The sequence below is a fragment of the Melitaea cinxia genome, chromosome 22 (assembly GCF_905220565.1).
Source record: "Melitaea cinxia chromosome 22, ilMelCinx1.1, whole genome shotgun sequence".
In the NCBI taxonomy this organism is placed as follows: domain Eukaryota; kingdom Metazoa; phylum Arthropoda; class Insecta; order Lepidoptera; family Nymphalidae; genus Melitaea; species Melitaea cinxia.
The window spans coordinates 6,071,123-6,090,379 of NC_059415.1; the positions used below are offsets into that span (position 1 = coordinate 6,071,123).

At 31.5% G+C, this 19,257-nt stretch overlaps 1 protein-coding gene and 1 non-coding gene across 2 annotated transcripts; one reads left to right on the forward strand and one right to left on the reverse strand.

Moving 5' to 3' along the window:
* Positions 1–468: 468 nt before the first annotated feature.
* Positions 469–6,751, reverse strand: LOC123664701. The gene is made up of 7 exons (XM_045599206.1): positions 6,220–6,751; positions 4,890–4,985; positions 3,776–3,968; positions 2,438–2,540; positions 1,651–1,752; positions 1,238–1,390; positions 469–592 (listed from the first exon to the last, which is right to left on the reverse strand). Exons 1-7 carry the CDS (start codon positions 6,746–6,748, stop codon positions 536–538), a joined length of 1,233 nt encoding a protein of 410 aa, XP_045455162.1. The 5' UTR covers positions 6,749–6,751; the 3' UTR covers positions 469–535.
* Trnam-cau lies at positions 3,371–3,443 on the forward strand. The gene has a single exon. It is a non-coding gene; the product is annotated as a tRNA-Met (tRNA).
* Positions 6,752–19,257: the final 12,506 nt, after the last annotated feature.

Here is a 19,257-nt window from a genome sequence, read left to right on the forward strand (position 1 = left end):
GAAATCTAAAATATTTAACTGTCACACAAAATTTAATGATCGATTGAGGTAGGGCACAAAACCAGGAGCAGCGTCTGTTTTGGGAATGGCCCTTACCTTACAGAAGATCATAGCTAAATAATACTGCTTGCTCTCAAGTACACTTGTGTTCTTGTGGTGAGTAAGGTAGAAAGGTCCTGGGTGGGGCCGGCAAAGCCCTTGCGACGCTTCTGGTGTTGCAGGCGTCTATAAGCTACGGTAATCGCTTACCATTACGTGAGTAGCACGCGTTTTTTTGTCATGTACTGAATAATTTGAAAATAAAATGAATAGTCTTTTTTCGAAATAAATGACAAGAACTAATTAAAATATATAGAAGCAATAATGATATTTAAGTCAGTTCATTTTTCTTGTAAAAAAAAACAACAAAATTAATTTAAAATATTCGGTATAATAATATTGAACAATAAATTTTTACGAATCTAAAGACTACTTTAATAACACTATTGTACTTATTGTGTTAGGACAACTTGTATTTTAGTTTAATTTTTTTTTTTTAGTTTTCAAGTACTGACATCACTAAAGTGAAGAAGGACATCCCTGTCTTGATAAACTGGAACAAAATAACATTAAAAACAATAACAATGATACCATTATAATAACAGGCACAAGAACCTAATATGTTTTAAAAAAATATAATTTTTTATATCACCATGGAAATAAACAAACACATATACCACTTGATGGTAAGCGGTTACTTTACCCTACATACTTTCTTTTTTTTTGGTTGACCGATTATGGCGCAGTTTGTATAGACCCTGTGTTCTGCTCGGGAGATTGTATGTTCGATTTAGGCCCCGAGACTAGGTGTGGTATGTATTTATTAACATACTAGCTGCCCGGACAGACTTCGTTATTTCTAAAGTTAATAGTAAATATATTTTTTTGTATACAATATTTTTATTTTTTAGTACCTTCCATGGGCCTTAAGGAACATACAAAAAAAATAAATTAGCCGAATCGGTCGAGCTATTCTCGAGTTATGCGCTTAGCAACACTCATTTTTATCACAAAAAAAATTGTATCTCATCAGCGGAATTTTACCGAAAAACTGAAGAATTAAGTTTAACATACGACGTTGAACGTTAATATGCTGAATACTACTATTTATTTGTTTATAGAAACAAACTTTTCAACTTTATTAAAATTGACAAGGCTAATAAAAGAATAGTTAATAAAAATGATTCTTGAACCTCACCCAAGTAAAGGTCGGTAAGGAAAGAGTCACCGAGCCAAAAATGTATATAGGCATCCTCTGACTGAGAGCCATTTTGAAGATTCGTACATTGACCTTGTGGCTTGCGTTATAAATGTACCATTTCTCTGTGACAGCTGCCTCTAGTTTTTCACACTGAAATTATAAAATCACTTTATTTTTCTCAAGTTGTTTTGCTACTTCCTCATAAACAGTCTCATATGTATATGAAATAATCACACGATAATTACTAAATACGATTTTATTTTCGCCATTAAAGATTCGTAGACTAACTATTATGATGTACAGATTTTTTTATTATTTAATATTCGTTTGCTTAACAGAACTTTTTACTATACTTAAGAATACATATATATACAAAAATATAGTAAAATTAATAGTTCTAATAAATCTACCTCATTGTCGACTTGCTGTCCCAGCGAACAGAACATTAGAACAACTAAGATAAAACAGAACTCGTGAACGTAGTACTTCATTATATCTGGGGAAAGTTTATTCTGAAAACGAACGAGATAATTATAATACTGCATTAAATTTATATTTCTACTACCAACTACATATATATAAATTTATATTAAATTTCAGTATCAATCGTATTTATTCTAGAAAAATTAGAATCGAGTTTTGATTTAAGGTACGAGCAGGAAATATCTTGCTCAAAATCTGGAACACTTTGTGCGTTGTGTACCAAACCAAACAAAGTAACCAAACCTAACAGAAGATCATAGCCAAATAATACTTCTTATAAGTAGTGTTCCTGTGGTGAGTAAGGTTGTCAGAGGTTCATTTCTAAGAAGGTTGGGGGTAATCATCCATGGGCTAATGATAGCCAGTGACAGTCAGGCGAACTTCCATCACTTGTATTAAAAAAATACGATTTTCCTCGGTGATGGGAAGGCAAGAAAGATATATTATTTTATAAATATTTAATGCTACAAGGATTTTTATCTGCCAACCCGTAGTGTAGCAGCGTGGAGAAAGAGGCCTATGCCCAGCAGTGGGGTCATACACAATGATGCTTAGCATGATTATCCTGAGATTTATACAGTCACGAGACAAACTAACCATTGAGATATTTTATTATGTTCAGATATATTAAGAAATACATGGCATGGTGTATGTTTCTCCAGTTTTTTATTTTTTATTTGATATAAATAAATAGTGGAAAAACTTTATACTTACCGAAATTGCTATCTTCACAGAACACACACAGACAAGCATTATAGCTACCAATATTAAAGCCAAGTAAAATTGCCGGCATATTACATTCAATCTGTTTAAAAATCTGTAAGACATTTTATTGTGATTTAGATGTTTATAGTTGTGTATTTTCGAACTCCTAACACATTATCAGTCCTTGTGGGTCTCCCCACCGTGCCTCGGAGAGCACGTTAAGCCGTCGGTCCCGGTTGTTATCATGTACACCTGATAGCGATCGTTACTCATAGTAGGGAATATATCCGCCAACCCGCATTGGAGCAGCGTGGTGGATTAAGCTCTGATCCTTCTCCTACATGGGGAAAGAGGCCTATGCCCAACAGTGGGATATTACAGGCTGAAGCAGAAAACACATTATCAACATTCTACTAGAGGTCGTCGAGCACCAGGCGTTCATTATTTTTTGTTTATATTTAAATAAATGAAAATCGTTTAAATAGATAAATATTGTACATTGTTGCAGTAATAGCTTTTTTATTTAAGGAAAATGATTATCGTGTTTCGAGTCTAATTTATTAAAGTGATACCATTATTATCGTTGTGTTTTTCCATTTAACGTGATTTCGGAGATAAAAAAAAAATAAGAAAAATTTTAATGTGTACCTCGAACAAAAACTGAACATTTAAAACTTATTGATTTTAATTTTAGAAGAGATTTTTAAACAGAGTATTATAACAGAATATAAAGAATATTATATAAAACAAATATAACAAACCTAGACGTTTGCTGGAAAACTGAAATTAGGTGAAAGTATATTGTTTACAGTCTACATGCTACACGATTGTTCTTGATCACTCTTAATACATCATCACAACATTTGAGTTGTGAAGTAGTATCGAACGCTCACGTGAGCTAGACTCGCAATAGGTAGGGATATTTACCACTTTTTTTTATAAGCCTCGGTAGCGCAGTAGGCAGCGCGTAAGTCTCATAATCTTAAGGTCGTGAGTTCGATCCTCACCCGGGGCATACTTTTTATAATTAAACAAATAAAATTTTTATAATTAAGTTTTGTTCTCATTTGAAGTGTTTGTGATACATTTTTGTTTTCTGATTGACAAGAACTTCAATTATATTTACAAGTATTTATGACGTATTTAGTCGATAAAACAGTCAATTAAGTACACATTATTAATGATAATTCAAAAATTACTTATTAGATGTCAATCAAATTAAAATGGGACTACATGACAAACACCACCTTTCCATTTAAAAAAATCGTCAAAATCGGTTCACCCAGTAAAAAGCTACACAAATAAAACCGAATATATTCGTCCCTTTTTTAAGTCTGTTAAAAATACCTTTTAATGTTGATATAATGATTAACACATTGTGTTAGCACCAAAGTACAACCCGCTTGCCATTTCTCACCCCTTTCGTCTACCAGTTCTTCGACTATTTTGTCCAAATGCAGTAATATAAACGTTAAAATCCTAAGTTGGCGTATTATTTGACCAATTAGTAGGATTATCATAGATTGCAGACCTGGGTAAACTGAAATTAAAACGATAAATGAAACTTTATGAAAGAATTCTTGTTAAATAGTAGAATAAAACTGTTTTCATGAAGTATCATGAAAACATTCATTAACGATGATTTTCTGAATGCAAAAAAAATAATGAATGCAAAAAAATAATTATGTATGAAACTTATACATGTGACAAATAAATGATAAATTAAGCTAATTGAATCTTCTTATATCAGTTTTGTTTAGTACTAGCTGTGCCCGCGACTTTTTCCGTGTGAAATTAAAGAAAAATATACTGTCCAGTTTGCAGAGTTACAAAATAAATAAATTTCTAACACAAAAGTAGCCTAAGTTACTCCTTATTACATCAGCTGCCTGCCAGTGAAAGTCCCGTCAAAACCGGTCCAGCCGTTTCCGAGATTAGCCGGAATAATCAGACAGACAGACAGACAAAAATTGTAAAAATTGTTATTTTGGTATATGTATTGTGTATACATCCTCATGCATTTAGTAAAAAGCGATTATTTCAATATTACAAACGGTAACTCCAATTTTATTTATTTGTATAAACTAGCTGCCCGGACAGACTTCGTTATGTCAAAAGTTAATACTAAAAATTAAATAAATGTAATGTCTTTCCGAGTAATCGCCATTTTTGTTTTTAATTTTTTTTTTTAAATTTCAAAATCTTCCGTGGGCTTTAAAAAACATACAAAAAAATAAAATAACCGAATTGGTCAAACCATTTTCGTGTCATGCGCTTAGCTACATTCATTTATAATTATAAAGAAGATTATCCACCAACTATAAAAATAATGTCAATAAATTTTGACAACAGGAAAAAAAACTTAAAAAAATTAAAAAATATATCTAAAATTTCTATAAAACTAAAAGCAATTCACACAAAAACAGTCGATATAAAGTTAAAAGCAAAGTTTCCGAGTTACCGATGCAACACAAGTATCCGGCGTATGCGTGGAACAGGAACGAGGCAACGTAAATGGTAAAGTTCTCCAGACCCCAAGGAAACCACATGTCGAATGCTGAAATAAAGTAAAACTTAAACAAAAGCTAAGCACGCGAATGAACTTGTTTTACCGCTTGCCCTGGTTACGCCACGGACTTCGCGTTTCTTATATACGCGTCATTTACCGATTATGACCAGGCTTAAATATTACCTATTAACACAAGCATTAAGTTGCTTACGTTAGGAAAAAAAACGACTGTTTGTGTATGTTGTAGATATTTATTTATATATTACTTACTTGGTTGCTAAAATGTACGTTTTGTTATTGATGTAAAAAGCGCCCCAAAATATGGACGTAAGCTACGATTACGACACCGCTCTTTTGTAGTGGTACATTTAAGCCCCCATATTGTATGTGCACATTATGATTTTTACGTTTCGGATGTCTGTCCGTGTGGCTTAGGGGATTATGGTAGCGATCGTTACTCATATATACCCGCACCTCGAATATACCCGCTACCTCGCTGTAACAGCGTAGCGGATTAAGTTCCTGTCCTTCTACGCTCAGAAAGAGGTATATATCCAACACTAGGAGGCTATAGGCTGAATTATCATAATAATCACAAAATATTACTTTATCGCAAAAAATACGCATACGCTTGGTTACAGATACGAAAAAAGGCTTTAATAAATATACGTAGCTTACAATTATACAGTCTGGATCTAGCTTTACAACTAACTTGTTATGCAACTTGCCCTATTTACGTCTGAATATAACGAAAAGCACCAATATTTAGGAAAACTTGTGCAGTTGTGCACATTCTTTTTAATTTTTATGTTTAGCCGCGTCGTGAAAAATGTAATAACGAGAGTTTCAGAGTTGAGTTTTATATTTCTTCCTGTTTATAACAGCAATGCTCTGGTCTATTTGGTTTAAGCATAAAGTTTTAAGAAATACTACTGACAAGACAGACGTCCGAGACGACGACGAGACGAGACGATGACCCGTCTTGCGAACGGTCAAACGGGTGAAGTTGAAATGATCGCTACATCTTTTAAAATTATTAAATTTTCAGGCACACATATATTTTGGGCTATAACAGGGTACAATATCCCACTTTTAGGAGAATTCATCTTATTTAATAATAAAACAAAATATTTAGCTTAATCGACATTGATACTTAGGTCATCTCAGTCGTTATTGTTTCATAAAAAAACAAATATGGGATATTAATATGTTCCTGTTAAGAATGCATAGAAATTAAAAAAATTATAAACACAAAATTAATTTTGTAATAAAAAGTTTTTACCTAGTAAACGCAGCGACTTGTCCTTTTTACTCCACATAACGTATATCGGTCCACACAGGTAGAGGGTCACACACAGCCAAACGCTTGCAACGTAAATTTTTAACAAAACCCTTGTAAATCTGAATAAGTTCTCCTGGGACTCTACAACCAACTCCTTCAACTCCTTTAACTTTCCTCGACTCGGTTTCAACCATAAAATATTTTGTATTAAAGGAATTTTCAGAGCGCAGTCGTCGAAAATAATCTCCTCAAGGAACAAACGAAACTCCTTCCTGAAAACTAAACATATTCCAAGCGAAAAGAACATTATGACCCCCGTCGTCCACACACATGCGCCCTGGATGCATATCAGGAGATCAGAAACATTGGATAGCACGAATCCGGTAGTGAAAACAAAAGTCAGGACACCGACGAAAAAGGTTAGACACTGAAAGAGCAACCATTTTTTCGAATTCCAGTTTTGTTTAGAGAATATCGTAATACCGGCGAAAGATAGGACCTGATCGAAAACTTGAAAAGTTTCATCCATGTCGAAAACTTATGAAGGGAATTGTACAAATGATACACGATATTTTTCACGTTGACTTTAAACGGGTACACTTACGTGCAAAAGTGTTTTGTTCTAACAGTAACGTCGCATGCAAAATACATTTCTTGGATACAGTCCAGACCTCAAGTGAGTGGGTAAGGCATTGTTGGGTACAGAATGACATCATTCTTACGATATAAAATTTTACAAGTTTGCCAACAAAGATCTTTCGGTGAACGTAAACACTGCAAACTAAAAACATATTTTCGGATATTGGAAAATAGTAAAATTTTTACCCAAACTGTGTATAGCAGATTTTAACGATAAAATTGTGACTGAATGCAAATCCACCACCGAAATTACAAGCACTTCAATATTTCGTTCGTTACGAAAAAAAAAATTAGTAAAAGTTTTTTATGAATATGTTGTGCCCCATATTTTCGTTAAAGAATAGCCATTTTGGTGCCAAGAATATTTCAGTTTTAGAGATTATTTAAGTCATTCTCATTATCTTGACAATTTTTTTTATCTAGATAATTGTTGTAAGTACGATACTCCCGAGTCGATAGACTCGCAGACTTAGTTGTAATCACCGTAAATCTCTTTAAGTATCCATACCATAAGTTTACCTGTGGCCCGAGGACTTAAGACATACTCTATGTATAAAAAGCACTGTATTATACGGATACATTTATTTATCGTTGTGGGAACAACTTACAAGTTTCCATTTAATTAATGAGAACTGAGTTGTATGGCGTTTAAGGTAGGTAAAGACAAATAATTGTGTAGTATCTTTAATATATAACAATACATAAGTACCTTCATGAAGCTCTTATATTTTTCATAAAAAATTAAACTTAAATTATAATGTATGTATATGTATATTATTTAAAATAAAAATATTGGATAGTTGTAGAAGTAATTTAAATGAGTCAAAATAATACAGAGAAATTTATTAAAATACATCTTTCATTAACACTTCAACTTCTTAATAATGAGTTCTTAAGAATAGTTATAAAATATTATTAATTTCATGTCATGTTCTTTTAAACACCACAGCGACACCTACAAATTCGAAAGCCGTGGACTCAGCCTACCAATCTACTGCTTTATCTTACTCATCGCAGGAACACAATTAGGTTGACAGTGATATTCTGTATAAACTTTGGTATGTGGGCTGCTCAAGAATTTATTTAAACCATATAAACATATATATTTTTTCATATAACTAGGTTGGCAAACAAACGTACGGCTCACCTGATGGTTAGCAACTACCGTAACTTATAGACGTCTGCAACACCAGAAGCATCGCAAGCGCGTTGCTGACCCTATCCCCAATTCCCAGAGCTCTGGTCACCTTACTCACAATAGGAACACAACACTGCTTGAACGCAGTATTGTTTGGCTGTGATCTTCTGTTAAGTCGCGGTACTACCCCAGTCGGGCTGCTCCATATATGGAGCAGGAAATTTCCTGCTGGGCCCTATACGTACGTTTTTAAATTAAACAAAAAAAAAATCATACATTTATATGTAACTGTACCTGTCATAGCAATCATCTTGAAATTCTTCGAAAAAATTACAAAAAGAAACGTGAGAAAGTAACAAGTGTCTTTTTTGTACCATAATTGCTTTATTAATACGAGATTGACACCTCTTTGATATTTTCTCAACATTTTTGAGATAGACAGGGCATAGATTATACACAGGCCACGGTAATTTCGATGTTAGAATTATAAATTATAACTTTTGTTATTTATAATGAGACACGATATTTGATGTGGATTTCAAAGCTGTTTCACAAGTACTTGTAATTAGTTAACATTTTTTCTTATAAATTAATATTAAAATACAATTTCCCGAAAATAACTTAGATTAGAAAGACGGATCTTCTATTATTGAAACTTCCGTCATCAGGAACATCACTATGTATACACTGCCAGCCCTCCTACTAACCCTGTTCTGGAGCTCTGCTTTTTTTACTTACCACAGGAACCAAAAATTCTCAAGAGCAGTGTTATTTGGTATTTATCTTCTGTGTGGTAAGGATACTTACGCAGTCATCTTTGTCCAAAGAGATTTATTGTTTGACTGAGATCTTAAGTAAGATATAAATGTTTTCCCAATCGGACTGGTCCACATTTTTCCAGTTGTCTCCTACCTCAATAGCTTACGATTCCTAGAAAAATAAAAATATTTATATTCATTGTTAAAATGTTACTTAATATTTTATTTTATTGTCATTATATTTAGAATTTTAATTTTATTAAAAAGTTGTATATAAGTATACCAGTAAAGATAAGTTCCACTTAATTCAACTTTTGCTAGGTTTTATTCATCACAGTATTCACAGTCACAAAGTAAAAGATTTAACTGAAGAAGTTCCTTTAAGTAGTTAACTGCGTATATAGTTTCACTGCAGTCACTTCATCTTATCTACAAAGTTGTGATTATTTTAAAAAATATAAATACTTCTACAATACTGTGATGTTTCTTAGAAACATATTGTATTAATCGAAGAGTAACAGAGTTATGATGGATGTAAGTCATCATTACAGCCTATACAGTCCACTGCTGGACATAGGCCTCCACAAGTTTACGCCAAAAATAACGTGAACTCATGTGTTTTGCCCATAGTCACCACGCTGGGCAGGCGGGTTGGTGACCGCAGTACTGGCTTTGTCGCACCAAAGACGATGTAAGTACAAATTTCTTTTGTCTCATGCCGTACAACCCTAATAAAATCCAGTAATCTGAATAATTTACAGCATATACTTTTACGTTACATATCTAAATAAAACTTCAAACATCACAATAACATATAAACCAGATAAAAAAAATATTTTCGATCACATGTTCATTAAAAATACATGAGAAATATTAAATTTCTAAGAACAAAATATTTAGAAATTTTTAGCATGAATTAACAAAAGAATCGTATCCAAGACTCTTTTTAAAAATTTGCTTTGATTTTAATAATTATGTCCTGAGGGTATTATTCATATACCATGTCTTAATTAACAAGCTCCATCTTATTATATCATGTTATCTTCTTTGGATTTACGATATAAAAAAAAGCTTGTACAAAAATAAATACAGCCATCCGTAATTATCCTTTTTTTTATAATCAACCTTACTGCGATTCAAAAAAAAATAATCATTACAAATTTTGTTACAAAATACTGTTTTATTTTAAATAAAAAATATATTAACAAAATAGGGCATATTTTTAACTATGTATTTTTTTGTCGCTTATATTTCTTTAAATGCGTATATAATTGATTGTGTACGCGTATTTCAGTAATTTATAAAACGCGACAGTTGCCTTTTCACAAATTCGCTATCGGTAATTCTAGCGATAGCAATATCCTCGTGTGTTCCTTATATCACGACGCGAAATAAGCCTGTTTGTAAACCTGTATAAAAAGCAGCACACTCGTCAGTTTTCACTATTACTCAGATTAATCAAAGAACCGTTTCAACATTAATGAAATATATTAATTAATAACAAATAATTGCTTTATTACTTTGTATGTTAGTGTATTTGGCACATTTTTAACGTTCTTGTAAGGAAAAACTAACGCTTCAGCCTGTAATATCCCACTACTGAGCATAGGCCTCTTTCCCTACGTAGGAGAAGGATTAGGCTTAATCAACCACGTTGCTCCAATGCGGGTTGGCGGATATATTCCTACTGTATACGAGTACTGTGTATGAGTAACGATCGCTATCAGGTGTACATGATAACAACCGGGACCGACGGCTTAACGTGCTCTCCGAGGCACGCTGGGACTCCACAAACACCCAGACCACGGCAAACATCTGTATGGCCAATACAAATGTTTGTCATGTGCGAGGATCGAACCAGCAACCGCCAGCGCAACATGTACAATCCATGGCTGTAACCGTTGCGCCAACCCGGCGTCAAGGAAAAACTTGTTAAAGTTTAATTCAAGTATTATCTACATTCACACGTCACACGCACACTACGTCACAAGAACACAACATTACTTAATAACAGTATCATTTTGCTGTGATCTTCTGAAAAAATACTTCCCCAGTTGAGCTATTCCAAAATTTCAAGCAAGATATTTCCTGCTGTGCAAGAAAATCTACAATTCCTTTAATAGTTCGATCATCATCAGCAGCATATTCGTCGGCTAGAATATTTTATTAAAAATAGCTACGTGAAATCACATCTCAAAAAAGTAATTCCTTAAAAACGTTACTAGTGAATTTAATCAACGTTACGAAAAATAACATAGAATGATGGCAAGTGAACCGAAAGCCATAAATCTCATAATATTTCTATTGTTATTTTTCCTCCTATGTGTGGAGATGATTTATTGTGTGCCACAATTGAGTGCTTAAGATAATTGACTACGCTATCGGCTCTGAATAAATATTGATAGAAATATTTGGATATGAAAAACAATCCAAAAAGATAGTCTATTTTGTATTGTCTTTTATTTATTAATGAAACTATATGTGTGATCTATGTCAATAAATATATAATGTAGCCTACATAGAATAATAGTCATAAACTTAAATGGTTATAATTATGTAATTATTACCTATATAAATTTATCAATATCCTTATAAAAATTTGCAATATTCCATACAATAAAATTAAAAGAATACACAACAATGTAAAATATTCCAGAAACCTTTACATAATTTTGAAGTCGCAAAATGAAATTCTTGAATTTAATTTAGTAGTGAAATAAAATGTTGCACATTATTTCCTTTATGCAAATATGTTTTATCAAAAGAGCTTCGAAAGTGAGTTCGTCTCATTCACCCCCCATTGTGATGTACGGAGTAATAACAAAGAATGCTTGGCAGTCTGAACAGTAAAAATAAATATATTATTTTCAACTATTACATTCAGTAAGTAACAAGCGCTGTTATTACATGCAAATCGAATTCTTCTTTACTTTTTCTCCAAAATGTAGTTATCTGCAAGTTTTACACAAAATACAATAATAAGGACAATGTCTACATTAGATTTCTGATGATTTCAAATAATAAAGTTTTATACTTAACCAACAGTGACCCAGTTAGACTTCAGGGTTTTGGTTTCGATTTCTACCCCAATTCTTTGAGTATATATATATATATTATTATTTATACGGGTAACATTTACTACTAAAAAATATTATGTATATCTGCTGGATGTAGCCTTAAGCTTTAAAAATCATAATGTTGCTTACGTCAGAAACAAATAAAAAAATGGTTTTAATATCTCTGTAATGACATTGTAGGATTTTTTTAACGTTTTCGTATGAAACTAAACACATCGTGATATAATCTTATACCATAAAATAATGTATTAACCACTCATGTCAATAGTATGTCTATAATATATTTGTTTAATATTTACTTATATTTTTTTTCTTAAACAAAATATGAGAGTTGATCGAATAGTTTGAGGCCTGACATACAAACGTATATTTTATTTTTACAATTTATGGGTTTATACATTCTTTGGTTGTCACAGTATAATTGTTTGGAGACAAACGAAAAAAAAACCGACTTCAATTATATCGACAAGTAATACAACGTATGTAGACGAAAAAATAATCAAGTAAATACGCATTATCAAAGATTACTCCAAAAGTTGTAATCAGACCTTATTAAAATGTGACCACATGATAAACATCGGCTTTCGATTAAATTAAAAATCATTAAAATCGGTTCACCCAGTAAAAAGTTATGCAGATTTTCGAGAGTCGGTTAATAAAATTTTGTTGCTGTAGTATTTAATGTTTTTAAGTTATAACGTGCTAAACAAGACCAAGTGTGCAGCTTTTAAAAATTGGGCAAAATTGAACAACATGCGGTGCTCAATTATATGTTTAATAATTGTGTTTGCCAGCAAACGAAAATAAACCGACTTCAATTACATCGACAAGAAATAAATACAACGTAGGTAGATGAAAAAATAGTCAAGTAAATACACATTATCAAAGATTACTGAAAGAAGAAACAATTTTTAGAATTATCAAAATCGGTTTATAAACGACAAAGTGATCACCAAACTATACATATATATATATATATATATATATATATATATATATATATAACTATAACTATAACTATATATATATATATAACTACAACTATATATATATATATATATATATATATATATATATATATATATATATATATATATATATATAATGACATAATGCGTAATTAAAAATAAATATAAAATAATGCGTATTTAGCTGACTATTTTTTAGTCTACCTACGTTTTATTACTGGTCTATGTAATTAAAGTCAGTTTTTCTCGTTTACAAGCAAACAATTATTTAAAACCGTGAAAGAAGTTTTGCAAAACAGATGGAAGAAATGCATTGAACATACACCATGTTATATTGAGAAATGAAAATATATTTGTACGTAATTTATTTTGTTTTCTTTTTAAGGCCTCGAAGTTTCCGTTCCGCCCTCGTAGTATAATTTACAACCTACGTCTTATATATAGGATACTTGGCCTTTGAAGTAATGTCTTTCATTTACATATGACCATACTATAAAATATTGATTCTACATATTAAACATAGATTTTTTTCGTTTTTTGACTTATAGAGTATATCTTCAGAGTTTATTTTTGAAGTCGTCAATATAATATCATTGTTATATCACCTTCTCTGTTTATACTTTCAAACAAAAAAGAAGTTGAAAAAACGACTATTAAGAAACTCTCCAGGATCATTTTAAAGTATAATAAGTATCACTAATTTCCTTGAGATTACAAAACATCTAATTTTTAAGAATAAGAGCCTTTAGAGTTGACAATAATATCAGTGCATATACAAGTAAAACCTACATCACACGTATGATTTCTCTACTTACTACAAAATCAATTTTATCGTTAACACAATTTTTACCTATTAAATAAAACAATAAATATGACATACAACTTTCAACTTTCCATACATTTTGTTATATCATCTAATTAATTGGTCTATTATTACATTAAAATACCTTAAACCTGTAAAATATTTTAATCAATATTGTTTAACATTTTAATAATTTTTACAAATTTAATTCGCTTATAGTATTACGCTATTATTTAAGATAATTAATCAATAATTACTTCCAATTATTTGTACGTAGAAACTACGCTGTTTGTAATTATATCCTATTCAGTTTTTGTTGCTTTGTCGCTACTAATGATGATCATAATTAAAATATTGTTAGAATAATATATTTTAAGGCAATGCTATAGGTATATAACAAATTACCAAGACAATTACCAAACAAAGATACTGAGTTTCATGCTGTTTCTGTCTTTGCGTGGTTTCAATGGTTGCCGCTAGATGGCGCTAGTTTCTTTGTGTGTCCTTAACAATACTAATCAAGTAAAAAGTAGTGTAAGTACGTGAGACGTACTCAAGACGTGCGTTAGGCTTGCGTAGAGCATGCATAAGGCGTGCGTAAGGTTTGCGTCAGGCGAACGTAAAGCGTACATTAGGCGTACGTAAGGCGTGCGTAAGCCGTGTGTGTGTAGGGCGTGCATAAGGCGTCAAGTCGAAGCTTGTTGTCACGTAGCGTAAAAAAACATTTACACTCTACATTTTATCTCAAAAACTACAATGAGTGTTTGCGAACATTCTTACAAAATAATCATTTAAAAATAATCTTTATCTAAAATTGGTGTAAAGTAGTAGGAGAGTCCTTTTAAGTAACATAATCTTAGTTCATGATTTAGTCCAATAATATTTTTTAATATTTTTTAAACGCTGTTCTATATTTTGTTAAAATTTAAATTTAAATTTAAAAAAAGAAGATTGAATTCTGTTACTTTTTTCTCCAATACACATAATGTGGGATAATGCAAGTATTTTAAAATAGTATTTTAACAAATATGTACGTTTTTATATCTGTGATTAGTGACCTTCTAACAAAAGGTAATTTTTGTAACACTATATGACTATCTTTTACAGGGTAAGACAAATCATATTAATACGTAAAAAATCCTTCAATATTAAAAGAAATTAAATAAGGAACTACTTTATTGTCCGTTTATTTAAAGTGAAAATAATAAACTAATCAATATTGGCCTGAAATACATTTCGTAATTTATATCAAACTATTTCGTATTAATTAAACTGAAAATAATAGACTACAGAATATTATTATTTATATTATAAAAACTAGTGATCTGATTTTAAAAATTCTTTTACTAGTTGAAGTACGCAGTCAGTGAGTGACATAGGATATACTCGTATTTAATAAGTGAAAACAGAATAGACAATTTTTAGCGGGCAAAAAGAAACAAAAACTGTATATATAAGTTTTTAAGCTTCGACACGGTCACTAACTCACTATCAACGCTTTTACTTATATCGGATTTACTGCGATTTCTATTTTTATGTAAGACTAGCCCGCTGTGCCCGCGACTTCGTCCACGTGGAATTTAAAAGAAAAGTTATTATTCAGTAAGCAGAGTTATAAAATAAATAAAATTTTTCTAAAATAAAGGAACTTACGTCACTTCTTAGTTCACATCAGCTATCTGCCAGTGGAAGTCCCGTCAAAATCTGTCCAGACGTTTCAGAAGTTTGCCGGAACAAACAGACAGAAAGACAGACAGACAGAGAAAAATTGTAAAAATGTTATTTTGTTATATGTACCGTGTCTCTCTATATTCATATGCAATCAGTTCAAAGCGGTTATTTTAATGTTACACACAGACACTCCAATTTTATTTATTTGTATAGTAAACGAACACGCATAATAAACACCAAAAGCCAAGAACACTTTAATCTTCCTTCAAATATCTTCAAAATCTTATTTTGTAGCTGAAATAAATAATTTATTTATTAATTAATTTTTGATTGTACAATTAATATAATACATATTCCTACTTATGCCTTTAAAAACAAAAAAAAATCGCTATAGCGAAAAAATATTTGCGTTCTTTTGGGACTAATTTTAAATATAAGCCTATTCAAGTCTTCCAAACTCATCTCAATTTCAGTTGGGCATATAGATTATTGCGGGAAAAACCGTGTAGCTTAACTACTTACGTGATAAAGTGATATACAAATAAAGTAGATATAGATATATAATTATATAGGTGTATTTAATTTAGTGCATGTAACTATATATAAATAGATATATTAAAAAATCCCTTACCTAGTAACATAGGCTAGTGTATATTGTAAGTAGAATATAAGTGTACATATAGACATAAATAGGAAAGTTAATAAAATGTTCAGAAATTATGAACGAATGAATGATCAAAGAATACTTGTAAGGAAAAAAAAAACTACTTACTATTACCCGTTGATACTGAGTCATTTAATATGTATGGTAAGAAATAGTAAGTATGAGATATGTATGGCTATGAATTCAGACATAAATTTCGATCTTAAATTGTATGACGACCAAAATTACATTTTCTTGGGTACACTTAATTTTTCATGGAATAGGACTTAATATTTTTGCTATCTTATCAATATCAGTCCCCTTAACTGGCAAATGTCATTAATAATACCAAAAAGCTAATAAAGGCAAGCCATCGCATCATAACAAGACGTAATTTACTTCGGCAGAGTTCTAAGAGATAAGTTATGCTAAACTTTTTGGGACCTCTGTCGTTTGAATAAAATTTCAATAAACTCCGTAAATGAGTTTGACAAGTTTTGATTGGTGAAAATTCTTAAAGGAATACGCCGATATCCTTTGTTATGTGTATATAGACTCTGTAAAATAAATTTATACTTTTGAGATCACGATCGTTCGTAGTTAAAGAGAGCAGTGTGCGCTTCTTTGAAAAATGCTTTTGAGGTGAATATTTCTTGCAAAAACCTTAACAATTAACTAACAACATAATCCTAATGCTCAAAAATGTAACACTATTTATATTCTGGAGTAACTGAAAAACTCACAAATTTATCCATTTAATATGAAAGCACAACATTTTACAAAGTATCAAAACAATAAAACTTACAAATAAGGTAATACAAGACTTGAGACAGCAACATGGCTTTATTTGAGAGCATATAGTAATAGTTCCATAAAACTTAATGGTTAATATTTGCTTAAGTATCAGTGGAACAGAAGAACATCTTCAACGCCAGTTACACGAGAGCCATGAAATCTCAAAACATGTTCTCAAATTCGGTCTTTTCTGTAACGAGGGCAAGGGGAAGGCAGGTCACTTTAATTTTGACTTGCCATTCTCCAGGCGACGCATTTTCAGGCTAGAACAAAAGTTGTGTCAATGAATTCAGAATGAACTTTCCGCGTACGGAATAAAGTTCTCAGTTGCACTGACTTTAACAGTAAAGTAATATTGGGTGACAAAAAGAATATGAGTGTCTATAGAGTAGTATAAATGAGCAAAGTTTTCTGAAAACGAAACATTTTGAATTATAATGTGTCCATCAAATTAGATTTTTTTTTTTTTATCATTTCGTGAATATTTGAGATGATAGTTTCGCAGAAAAAAACATGTGTATCAATACCAGATGGTCGCGGCTTCTAACCTGGTTTAGCTGTAGGTTAAAGTTAAGTTCTATAAGTGGTGAGTACCCGGTTGACCGAGCTAAGCTCGGTATTTTTAGTAAATCGTGTTTTTTGGAAATCATAAAGTATAAATACGAATTACATATTGATAAAATATGAATAATATTTTTCGATTTTACCGACATAATAATAAAAAATAAGAACAGTCTATTTAAATAAAAAATAACGAGTGCAATTAGAAAAAGAAAAAGAAAAAATAATTGATGACGGACATGTGGATTTGAACCATGATCTTCTCGGTTGATCCCGAGCGGCCGATTTCCCACCGAGCTATTTCAACTACATTGACTTATGCGAAATTTACCTTCGTATTCTAACGATATTTTTTTCAATTCCTAAAAACAGGGATAAAACGACATTTCCTGAAAATGAATCCTAGCTAGATAGATTTATCTCCCCCGAAACCCCCTAAATACTAAATTTTATGAAAATCGTTGGAGCCGTTTCCGAGATTCAGATTCTATATATATATATATATACAAGAATTGCTCGTTTAATAGTATAAGATAAAATTTATATGCCAATCTGCGGTAGAATAAAATAGAATGAAGTTGTAACTTCCATTTGATTAGGAGACGAGGTCTTCGTTACAACTAAATTAGAGTCATAAAAATTATCAATTAAAAGGTATTCAATTAGTGATAAGCGTTGTTGTCTATGTTGTTACCTTAAAAAAAACAATCATAAATTTTGAGCGATAGTTAAATTTATTTACATATAAATGGGATGATGCCATTCACACCGAAGAATTGTCAATTTCGATAATTATGATACCAAAAAAACGAGTGTGCTTTAGACCACACACAGACACATTAGACACAACTGAAATATTAGCAATATGCCTGCACTGTGTCTTAGACATACGAAACGTAACTGGCTATGAGAGAAAGAGAGAAAGAAAATGTGTGCTCGCACCTCTCTCTCTCTCTTGCTCCGTCCGCCTCACCCGATCACTTTTTTTCGTAACGCTCTTGTTATGCATTCACCAGCTTACTCACCAAGTTAAGCGTGTGTAAAGTTTACCTTAAGAATGTAGAAAACTATTGGAAAGTATTTTACCATAGAAATAGAACGTACACGTCTCGTAATATCTCAACGTTCTGACCTAAAGAAGTTTTATCACGCGTTTGGCAGTCGACATCGCCGTTATATTTGCTGCGGTGCAACCGAGCTACTGAAATATGAAAATTGAATCTTGTTACTTGTTTTTAACCTGCAATATATACTTATTCCGTAATTTCCGCTTGAATATCATCGATAATTATATGATTTAAATGTTTATGTGCATATTCACCGCTGAAATTATAGGGTTTTGGAACTGATCAAACATTAAAATATTAATTATATCAGGTATTAGTATAACCGTTTTTGTAAAAACTCAACCGTTCAGTTCATTTTTCATTTAAGAGTCAATCATAAAAATAATAATCGCAGCTTTAAAAATGTGCGTGTTGAACACACGCACATTCAACGCCAGTGAAACTTCTGAAAAGTCGTTGGAAGGTAGGCCATTGCTAATTATTCTATCGACTATGATCATGGTCTCGTGAAAAAGGTCGTATGCGCGTTCGAGGAGTAAAGTATTCGGTCTCATTATCTGTTGAAAATAAAATACAGTGTTATGTATTCTATCTCATTCTCTACTATACATTTACATGTTCGTTTTTTTATCGTGACGCATTTTCGTTTCATCGAGTTTCAAATCACAATGATTCTAAAGAAGTTTTATTTGAAGAAATCCTAGTATTATTTTCTTGTATTAAGAGTTATTCGGACTCTGTACTGAATTATAAGCAATCAATAAATGCTTGTCATCCTCCCCAAATATAACCTAGTGTAAATATCTAAGTTATTTTTTAAACCATGCAATGCGTTGACTTAGACTTTTGGACCATCATTTTAGTTCAACCTCTTGTACACCACAGTATCCAATCTCTTAACGTAATAGATAATTCAAAG

What these genes read in the sequence shown, in the direction of transcription:
- LOC123664701 (XM_045599206.1), bottom strand. Translation starts at nt 6,748, where the DNA reads ATGGATGAAACTTTTCAAGTTTTCGATCAGGTCCTATCTTTCGCCGGT. An exon ending in CAAGTCGCTGCGTTTACTAG is followed by an intron (nt 4,986 to 6,219) that starts GTAAAAACTTTT and finishes ACTTTATTTCAG; the next exon opens with CATTCGACATGTGGTTTCCT. An exon ending in CCTTACCGACCTTTACTTGG is followed by an intron (nt 593 to 1,237) that starts GTGAGGTTCAAG and finishes ATTTTGTTCCAG; the next exon opens with TTTATCAAGACAGGGATGTC.